At 38.9% G+C, this 11,719-nt stretch overlaps 1 protein-coding gene across 1 annotated transcript in view; it reads right to left on the bottom strand.

The window, feature by feature from the left end:
• Positions 1-1,189: 1,189 nt before the first annotated feature.
• LOC126455839 (U6 snRNA-associated Sm-like protein LSm3) overlaps positions 1,190-11,719 on the bottom strand; it is a 32,694-nt gene continuing 22,164 nt past the window's right edge. Inside the window, exon 3 of the mRNA XM_050091600.1 lies at positions 1,190-1,461. Within this exon, the coding sequence (XP_049947557.1) occupies positions 1,285-1,461 (177 nt within the window). The 3' untranslated portion in view covers positions 1,190-1,284. The remainder of the gene's footprint in view (positions 1,462-11,719) is intronic.

The raw sequence follows: 11,719 nt of genomic DNA, 5'->3' as shown, positions 1-11,719 counted from the left end.
TAGACTGGCAATGGCAAGGAAAGCGTTTCTGAAGAAAAATTTGTTAACATCGAGTATAGATTTAAGTGTCAGGAAGTCGTTTCTGAAAGTATTTGTATGGAGTGTAGCCATGTATGGAAGTGAAACATGGACGATAAATAGTTTAGACAAGAAGAGAATAGAAGCTTTCGAAATGTGGCGCTACAGAAGAATGCTGAAGATTAGATGGGTAGATCATATAACTAATGAGGAGGTGTTGAATAGGATTGGGGAGAAGAGAAGTTTGTGGCACAACTTGACTAGAAAAAGGGATCGGTTGGTAGGACATGTTCTGAGGCATCAAGTGATCACGAATTTAGTATTGGAGGGCAGCGTGGAGGGTAAAAATCATAGAGGGAGACCAAGAGAGGAATACACAAAGCAGATTCAGAAGGATGTAGGTTGCAGTAGGTACTGGGAGATGAAGCTTGCCACAGGATAGAGTAGCATGGAGAGCTGCATCAAACCAGTCTCAGGACTGAAGACCACAACGACATAAAACAGTCACTGATGTAATTCTATGTTTCTTTGCAGTATTTCATAGAAAAGGACACTCTTTCAAATGTGATAATATGAGTTAATTTCTGTGCAGCAGAACTTGCTACACAAAATTCAGAAAAACTTTGAAGCACAGTATCTGCCAGCTGAACTACACCATAACTGTCCAGTCCTCAGTGTTAATTGTGGATGTGTAGGAAATTATCAGTACCTGATCTAAAAAAACGAATATGCACTTGTAGTAGTAGGACATATTTTAAGTAAAACTGTAGTTAAAGCCCCTTTATATTTTTCAAAGTTTACTGGACATGTTTATTTATGTAAATTGGAATAAACATAAAAGCTTCACAGAGGTAAATTTGAAGACTACACAATGCTTTGCAAAATTAAATGGGTCATTTTATGCCAGACATTACAACTCAAGAGCTGTGATGTTTCTGGTGCATATGTTATTTATTACAAAAATTAAACAACCAATGAAAATATTTTGCAAAAGTGCAATCATACAACACACTATTTATTATCTGCATTTTCAGATAGATACTTCCAAATTACACTGTAACAAAGAAAATATTACTACATAATGTATGCAATAGTTTGACAGTGTGAAATTTTCATGATACATATTTATGTCTTTGGAATATCCACGCAGAGAACTGAAATACATTAGAAATTTACTCCGGTAACAACAATACGATCTTTTTATTTTGGCAATAAGGTTTATGGCATATCATTTGCTCAAACACGATACAAGGCATACACCAATGTTTAACCTGATCTTATCAAAGGGGATACAAGAATTACACCATCACCTCTAACAAACAACATAGGAATGTTCCGCTTTGTTGTCTTATAAACTTCTTCATATGTTTCTTCATCAATTTCTACAGTGGTTACAGTTTCTTCCGCTTCACCCAGTACCATATTGAGGTGCTGATCATAAGCCTGAAACAGATGACTTTCATGTAAGACATGAGGGTCAAAACACTGACACAACATACTGTAACATAAAATTTCTACAAATTTTCATTGTGAAGCATTCATTCTGTAAGTGCACTCTGTCTGAAAATACTTATGAACTTTGATTAATTTAGGCATAAAGGTAACAACTCACCAAACAGTGGAGGTGTTGACTTGCTGAGAGCCATACCAACAAAACAGGAAACTTTCAGACCAAAAAGGATTCATCCAAAAGTTAGCAAAGTTTCCAATTTTATTTATGCGCCTTTCAAATAGTCAATGCCTCCACTGTTTGGTGAGCTTTTACCTTTATTACTAAATTATTTAATGCTACCAAGACTTTCCATTACCAAATGTACAAACTAGTATTTTGTTTAATATTTTAGTGTTATTTGACAGAGATTTTGTAGCATTAAATCCAATGAAGTTTAGCAATACTAATGAAATTTTTTTAATGTCAAAGATGTTACGCAAACATGAAAAAATCTGTTGTATCATAACACTTTGTACAGAAGAAAACTAGCTTACTGCTATAACATCAAGTTGAACACTTGTATTTCAAAAGACGACACAATACACACAAGTCACAGAGCGAGTAGACCACGTAAGGCATGTGTACACGGTAACAGTCAAATCTGCACCGAATCCAAGTCTAGTGGACGCCGGCCGGCTGGCCGCATAGGTGGCGTGGCTGCTGCATGGCTGGCAGACAGTGCCGCATGTAGAGGACACGCGAAATTGCATGGCAGCACTTTGAATGATCGGCACGTCAGAACACTTATGATATTACAATTAACAGAAATAAAAAGCTACGAAAGTGCTAAGCAGGTGTAAGTCAGGCACAGACTGCAACAAAACCCAAGAAGAAACAGGAAGCATTTAAAACTTGCGATACTGAAGGCAATTAAGTCAAGAGTAAGGAATAAGACGGTGTTGGTGACAATAGAAAAGAAAATAAGAGTGTGGAAAGCCCTTGCCAGAAGATGGGATGGGTACTGAGGCATCTGTATAGTATCCAACACTATTTAATGAAGGAATAGTAAAAGGAAGACAAAAAAACTACAATAAATAAAACACAGGAATTTGGGTTTAATGCTACTATAAATGCACTTTTCTTAAGGTTCAAGTGGCCGAGTCAACAGTAATCAGAAGCTGTTGACCATGATTGAATCCTTTCCAGTGGTTAGCACCTTCTACTAACCTTTTTTTTGTCTACATCAATTATCTACATCCATACTTTGCAAACCACTGTGAAGAGCACGAGAGAGGTAGGTTAAATTGTAATAGTTATTAGGGCTGCTTCCCTTTCCATTCATATATAGAACTATTTAAATGCCTCTCTATAATTAACCTAATCTTGTCCTCACACGATCCCTACGGGAATAATACAAGGCGGTAGTAGTATATACTTATAGTTTTCATTTACAAAAGCTCTTGGAACTTTGTAAGTAGGCTTTCTCAGAATAGTTTTGTCTATCTTCAAGTGTGTTCCAGTTCACTTTTTTCAGTATCTCTCAGTCACTCTCCCACAGGTCACACAAATAATGATGCACTTCTCTTTATACATTCAATACACCCCCCCCCCACCCCCCACCCATTAGTCCTATTTGGTATGGGACACACACACTTGAGTATTTTAAGATGGCTCACACGAGTGATTTGTGAGCAATCTCATTTGTAGACGGTCTGCATTTCCCTAGTATTCCACCAATAAACTGGAGTCTGACTCGTGTGACTCATGTTTTACCCATGACTGAGCCTATGTGAACATTCTATTTCATATCCCTACAAATGTTTCATTCAGGTACTTGTACGAGTTGACTGATTTTACCTGTTACTGCTCGATACTGTGCTCATAGGACTTTTTTTTTTAATTTCATACAGTTTAATATTTTCTGACCACTTAAAACATATTGCCAATCTTTGTACCACTTTGAAATCTTATCAAGGTCTGACTGAATATTTTTGCAGCTTTTTTCAGACAGTACTTCATTATTAGGGCCTGTATTTTAATGACGTCATATTTTCTCCCTTATTATAGGATGAGTTTTACAACAATCTACGCTTGAATCTAGGTATTATACTGTAGAAAAATGAATTTTATTGTGCATGTTAAGTTGTATTATTGGTTGGGTCTTTTAAGTGTAACTCCAGGCCTAGGTTGAAACACTTTTATTGAAGGACAACTCATAGGCAAAGGCCTAGATCGTGATGAGAAATATCTGTTATGATTAGAGCTGTATGTTCACACATGATTTATGTAGGTCCAGATTCTAGTTTATAGAAGCTAAATCATACATAAAGGGTTTTATGTCAGCAACATCACAAGTATGCCAAGCGTCTTATCTCAAAACATTCTAACTTAAGCACATGAGTTATTTTAAAGAAAGAGGAATCATTTTCTAAGCATAATCATGGCAGTGGCCATACACAGCACGGTGTAACAATGCAGTATTAAAGCTGTTGAGTCTGTTGTATACGATGTATCAGATCAACTTTTTTTGACATAAAAATTATCCATTTCATAATGATGATGAGGTCCCAGACTCCGGGGAGCGTACGGGACGATACAGGAGACCCGCACCGCTGTACTAGGCAAGGACCTAGCGAAGGTGGTTTGCCATTTCCTTCCTTCGACCGTAATGGGATGAATAATGAAAATGATGATGATGATGATGAAGACGACGCAACAACACCCAGTCATCTCAAGGCAGGAAAAATCCCTGACCCCACCGGGAATCGAACCCGGGACCCCGTGCACAGGAAGCGAGAACGCTACCGCAAGACCACGAGCTGCGGACCATCCATTTCATAATAAATATTAATAAATAACCGGTTAGAAGCTGTTATACTTATGTGCAACATACTGTTATCTCATGCTGTATAATAGTGTAGCCTATTGGGCTCTAAATGACATGTTGCTCATGGTTTAGTTAATTATGTGTCATCATGTGGGAAGCCCAGGTACACAAGCTAGGTCGTATGCACACTTTATGCACTCATTGGAATACGCTGTACAACATGTTAAGACAAGAAACCACATGCTTAAGTCATGGCAGATACATTTCACAGTGTTACAGGCCATAATACTTCATGCAGAGAAACGATATTGACAGTATTATGAAGCTTTACAGAGTTGATTATGATGTAATATAAAGCCTAGCTCCATGTTTAGGTCATAACAGCTGCCATTATTGCTGTTCCTTGAAAGATACTATGTAAGTAAGGGCCTAATGCTGATCACATCATACAGCAGTTGCATGTAGATGATTCCTTTACTACATAACACAGGTTTTAGCTGCAGGGTGACCTCCATGATAAGGTGGACAGGTATTTGTGAGTAAACGTAATACCCATAGCAGAACAAGGAGTAATAGACCATGTAATCTCTACGAAGATAAAGCCATATGTTGATGCTGATATATCACATGGCACAATATGGCCAGCAGCCCTAGATCTAGGGGCTTACTAATTATTATAATGTATTACTCATACAACAAATGTGTGCATGAGCTATAATCCAGGACACAGATTGTACAACTATTTATATCCTAGTTTCGGATGTGACCTACTACATTAATGTCATTTGTTATCTAGCCACAGGTCTATGGCATGGTAATTACAATCACACACATTGCTTCAAGGCAGATAACATACACTGAGGTGACAGAAGTCAAGGTATAGTGATATGCACACATACAAATAGCAGTAGTATTGCATACACAACATATAAAAGGGCAGCGCATTGGTGGAGTTGTCATTTGTATGCAGGTGACTGATGTGAAAATGTTAATGATGTGATTATGACCACACAACAGGAATTAACAGACTTTGAACACAGAATGGTAGCTGGAGCCAGACACATGGGACATTTCATTTTGGAAATTGCTAGGGAATTCAATATTCTTACATCCACAGTGTCAAGAGTACATCAAATTCCAGCCATTACCTCTCACCACAGACAACGCATTGGCTGGTGGCCTTCACTTAAAGACCTAGAGTAGCGGCGTTTGTGTAGAGTTGTCGGTGCTAACAGACAAGTAACATTGCATGAAATAGCCACAGAAGTCAATGGGGGTGTATGACAAACGTATCTGTTATGACAATGCTGCGAAATATTGCGTTACTGGTCTGTGGCAGCAGATGACAGACATGAGTGCCTTTCTAGCAGCATGACATCATCTGCAGCACCTCTCCAGGGCTTGCGACCCTAGACAACTGGAAAACCATGACCTGGTCAGATGAGTCCCAATTTCAGTTGGCAAAAGATGATGATAGAGTTTGAGTGTGGCACAAAACCCACAAAGCCATCAACTCAGTTGTCAACACGGCAGAGTGCAAGCTGGTGGTGGCTCAATAATGGTGTAGGCTGTGTTTACATGGAACAGACAGGGTCCTCTGGTCCAACTGAACTGATTGCTACTGGAACTGATTATGCTCAGCTACCTGGAGACTATTTGCAACCACTCCTGGACTTCCTGTTCCTAAACGACGACAAAATTTTTATGGATGACAATGCATCATGTCACTGGGCCAAAATTGTTCACACTTGGTTTGTAGAACGTTATGGGTGATTTGAGAAAATGATATGACCAACCAGATTGGCCAACGTAAGTCCCATCGAACATTTTTGGGACATAATCAAGAGGTCAGTTCATGCACAAAATTCTGCAATGGCAGCACTTTTGCAATTATGGGTGGCTATAGAGGCAGCTTCACTCAACATTTCTGCAGGGAACTTCCAATGAATTGTCGAGTCCATGCCACACCGAACAGCTGCATTATGCCAGGCAAAAGGAGGTCCAACACGATATTATGAGATATTCCATGCCTTCTGTCACGTCAGTGTATTTCAGTAGCTCCAGCATAAGCTATACTATTTAGAAATGTTGTATAGCCTTGGGCTAGGCAATGTACAGTATAGAAATTGTGATAATGAAATGTGATATCATAACATCAGAATATCAAATGGAGTCTGTAGCAGATAACATAAGAGATAATAATATGTTATTTGCATATTGCCATAAACCATCCCAGGAAATATAATGTGATGTTATAGATCAACATCAAAGTTGTTGAAAACTTTTGTGATTGGACATTTGAGTTGATTGTTTAATATCTTATGTGCTATCTGCAAACTCATTAATACATTCAGTTTCCTTCCTTTTGACACACTATTTAGCACTTACATATTTTGATGCATGTCTGTGATTTTATGTTTAAGATTTTTCATGTGGACTCTGAATGCAGTTTTATTTTGTGTGTCAGTAAGTTCATGGAATCTTGTTGAAAACTTATGTCCTGTCTGTCCTAAATAAAATTTATCACAATTGCTACATTTTAGTTTGTGTACTCCTGAACCAGAGTAAATGTCCTTCATATTATCACCTACGTGATGTCGTAATGCCAATTTCAAGGTGTCTGATATTCTAAATGCTAATTTGACATTCAATTTGCGAAACCTGTGCTCAGTTTTATCAGATATATTATTTTTGAATGTTTTCATTACATACTTTGTTTTTGTACTGCTTTTATCTGGTATATGTCTGCCAACAGTACACCCTGTAGTTGTCGTTTTTTAAATTTTTTATACATTTTAATTACTCATTTTTATTTACAGTATGTATTGACCTCATAAAAAGAAGAAAGGAACTATTGAAAAACAATGTCAATGAAAGAATTAGTCTAGTGTTGTTAGGCTTGTTTTGTTCTGGTCCCAGGTCGTTTATGTATAGGAAGGGTAAAACTGCCAGATATTCATCACTGCATGCTTGAGTTGGAAAATCTCATTTCCCTCTTCCAAAGGAAGGCATCCTGGATATCAGACAGTGCACTGTCACATTGCAGAGACAATATCCAGGTGCAACAATATCAGTGACTTCTCAGGGGGGGGGGTGTAACCACCGTCTAACACTCATAGTCCAGGAGGTAAGTCATAAACACTAAATTTACTACTTTGCTGCTAATAATTTTATTTGCAACATTTTTTGTAGACAGTAACAACATATGCCCTGAAAGTACTTACACAAATATATTATTGTACGACATGTAGTTGTAGTACATTTACTCTGTATTACTAAGATACTCTTACAGTTGACTCAACTTAAGGAATTCACTGACATCTGGCAGCACCTTTGACAGCTTTCAACTGCGAAGTGTAAAAGGCTTTAAGCAAAACCAATAGTCAACTACAGAGCTATCAAGAGGCATTACCAAAGAAGCATTTACAAAACCGTGTTGCAGATAGGTGAGGCAGCTGCTCCCAGCATACAGAAACCATAAGCTTCTAATAGAAAATTGGCAAAAATCAGTACCCAGACAATGTCAGGTTTGTCAGCTAGTAGAATTATAAACACATGAAAAGTTTAGTACGAGAGAGAGGGCGGGGGGGAGGGGGGGGGGCATAATAAAGACTTCTGACACCAAAAAATCGTTTTGAAAATCACAGAAGACTAATGCAGTTCAGCACTCATCACATGTTGCTCATCATACAGAAAAGGAGAGACTGATCGGTATCACAAAGCTTTTTAATGTTCCATGACTAACAGCTTTTCTAAATTTACACTGATCTGTAGCAACCCCACTCACTCTTGAATGAAATAGTGTAACAGTTTTTCCTGTAACAGGATGTATGTACGAAAGAAAGGTTAATTTTTTTTGTCTCTCAGATCACAGAGCAGGACTGTATGAATCTGTTTCTGAACATCCGGACGGCTATAGATATCAACATATGACTGTTCCACTGTACCCACGGGCAGAGTTGGGCAAACAGCTAGCGCTCGTGCAGTCTACCTTTTGAACACAATATCAGCAACTGAGTTAATCGTGACAAAGCAAATACAACTGTAACAGAACATGTTAAATAGAAAGAAAAAAAAAACTCAGCACAAGTAAAAATATTACCATTTTATTGTTTGTGGAACACAACACTTCTCTCTTTTCTTCAGAAGTGATGAAATGTTTTGTGTATGAAGCTGTGTTGCACCAAAGCACAAAATGCTCACCAGTGCTGAATCATTTAGGTCTAAACTTTCTGCAGTATTTATCCTTTTCATCACTGTGTTGTCCATGACAAAATGTTGATTCAGACTCTTTATGACATCTGCATTTACATGTAACTTAGGAAATTCTTCTACATGTCCATCAAGATATTATCAAAACAAAATTCATGTTGCCATAATATCTGTCCTTGAGCAGAGAGCAATTTTGCAAATCAATCATTGGCTCTGCAATGGGTAAAGTGTATAGAACAATAGATAATAAAGTGCTAAATAATATCAGTTTATTTTACAGACTATACATTCCCCAATACCTTGTCTTCATAACTTTTGACAAAGTTGCACAATGTTTTGTTAACAAAGTACAAAGTACAAAATATGTGTCTGCAGACAACTGTAGCAATGAAAGACATTTAGAAAAACAAGCAAAAACCATTAAGTGTCTTGTACCAAGCTGCCTTTCAAATAGACACAGTTTGTTCATGAATGCCTTAATTTTATGGCACACATTAGTAACCAGCCCTTGAAGTGTCAAATTTAAGTTATTTAAGTAACTTATTACATCAATGAGAAAGACTGTGTGCACTAGTGATGGGACAGCTAACTGATTTTAACAGACAGCTGATCAGTCGATTTTTCAGTCAAATGAAGTAACTGATTGAAACTAGACTTTCTGACCATGTCAACTAAATGAATGGTCTCACTCACTCAGAGTTTGAGTGGTTTCACTCAATGTGAGACAATCAACTGACAAGTCTCTGACTGTTGTGTCAGTTATACAAATGTTTTCACTCAGTAAACAATTTATTTTGTGGAGAGGTGAACAAGATGTATATTTCTAAAAATAAAGTATTTTCAAAATTTACATATCTAATTAAATGTGAGTTCTTTGTCTTTCTGGCATTAAATATGAATTTTTGGTTGGGTTTAAAAGGTTAATAACTGGTGCTGCATTATAAATTTATGTTTAAATAAATGAACAACTGATTTTTATTTAAATTTATTGAAACAGACCTCTCTCTTCCCACTTGTTGGTACCTACCACTGATAAGTCTCTTTACGTAAATGCAGACGTGACGTGAACCAGAAGCATACAAAATACTATATTTTTAATACTTCAGTGACTAATCATCTGATTCGTAAGCAAAGTTTTTTTTTCCATGAGAAATATTTGTCTTCATTTGTTAATTTTCTTTGAACTACTTTAATTAATATAGCTTCACAATATGAGTTACCCTTGCGTATACTACATGTTTTATCAAATTTATCTTGTGAATCACTTTTTATTCATTCATACAATTTCTTTCATTTCCATGCCACTGTGTGTTTCAGCATTTTGATCCAGACACATAATTCACTATTAAGTAAACATCTGTTCATAAATATGGACAAAAACTGAACTAAAAGCCATTTATTGGCACTCAATAAAAAGTAACTATCACAACAACAACAGTAACAATGACAACAAGTGATAACACTATAGACAACAATAATGAGTTTGCAATGCCAAAACGACTGTATGTGTCTGCTCAGAACTGAACGCGCATGGATCAGGCAACCAATTGTCATTCCCACCAGTCCAGACAGGGTACTGCAAAGATTGTTTAGACTGTTTAAAGTGATGGCTAGAGATAGACTTAACTGTGAAATAAAAGTAAACATGTCTGCATGCATGCGTACAACTTGTATAATACATAGGTCCTACATAGCTAGTGACGTAATTTTCTGCATAATATATTTACCTTACACACAAATAAATGGTTGAGGAAGCATTTAAGGAGCACATTAACTGATTTTTAGTTGATGGGCATCAGTGTGCTCCCTGCCGCCGTTGGATAAGCAGCTGCCAGCAGCAAGTCGTATACTCTTAGCTCACTTAATTGTTACATAGTTTAATTTTTAATTTCTTTGTGTGTTTTTGGGTACTTACATTGTTTAATTCATAAATTTCGGGCATGTTATAGTATTTGAGAGTTGTAGCATCGTGTTTTAGTACCTGAATAGTGTAAAATCGCGTAGTCTCCTTCTGCCGTGGAGCAGTTTGTCAGCAGTGCGCATTTAGCACAATTACTGCATTTACTAGGCAATCTTGTATTTTAATAACCGTTTAAATTTTGTGTCAAATTGTTTGTGCTCTCTGTAGATTAGTTCAGACATTCTTTGCATGGATAGGGACTGCGACTGGTGTGTTTGGATGCGGGCTGAATTGGCATCCCTTCGCTCCCACCTTCAGGCAGTGTTGGCTTCGGTCACACAGCTTGAGGCTGTTGTCAAGGGGCATCACTGTGGGGGTCCGGATGGGGGTTTGTCGGGGACGGCCAGCCCGTTCCACGCATCCCCCGATCGGACTATGGCTGTGGCTGCCCGGGATACTGCCCACATTGAGGCTGACCCCTCACCCGTGGTAGAGTGGGAGGTCGTCTCGAGGTGTGGCAGGGGGTGAAAGACATTCCGGAGGGCTGAACGGAAGGCCTCTCCAGTTTGTCTGACGAACCGGTTTCAGGCTCTGTCTCTGGCTGATACTGATCTTCGGCTGGCTGCTTGTCCTGTTCCAGAGGTTGCTCCTCCATCTGCAAGATCTGGTCGGTCGCAGAGGGTGGGCTTACTGGTAGGTGGGAGCTCCAACATCAGGCGCGTAATCGGGCCCCTTATGGATATGGCAGCAAGAGAGGGGAAGAAAACCAATGTGCACTCCGTGTGCATACTGGGGGGTGTCATTCCAGATGTGGGAAGGGTCCCTCCGGATGCCATGAAGGGTACAGGGTGCACCCATCTGCAGATGGTCGCTCATGTCAGCACCAATGATGTGTGTCGCTATGGATCGGAGGAAATCCTCTCTCTCTTCCGGCGGCTATCTGATTTAGCGAAGACTGCCAGTCTCGCTAGCAGGATGACAGCAGAGCTCACCATCTGCAGCATTGTCGACAGGACTGACTGCGGACCTTTGGTACAGAGCCGAGTGGAGGGTCTGAATCAGAGGCTGAGACGGTTTCTGCAACCGTGTGGGCTGCAGATTCCTCGACTTGCGCCATAGGGTGGTAGGGTTTCGGGTTCCGCTGGATAGGTCAGGAGTCCACTACACATAGCAGGTGGCTAAATGGGTAGCAGGGGTTGTGTGGCATGGACTGGGCGGATTTTTAGGTTAGATGGGCTCGAGCAAGTACAGAACGGGCAACAGCCTCAAAAGGTGCGGGGCAAAGTCACGACATGCGGGGACCAAGCAGCAATCGGTATTGTAATTGTAA

The sequence above is a fragment of the Schistocerca serialis genome, chromosome 2 (genome assembly GCF_023864345.2).
Source record: "Schistocerca serialis cubense isolate TAMUIC-IGC-003099 chromosome 2, iqSchSeri2.2, whole genome shotgun sequence".
Lineage (NCBI taxonomy): Eukaryota > Metazoa > Arthropoda > Insecta > Orthoptera > Acrididae > Schistocerca > Schistocerca serialis.
The sequence above is the reverse complement of the archived record's forward strand: the minus strand, read 5'-3'. Positions and strand labels throughout refer to the sequence as shown.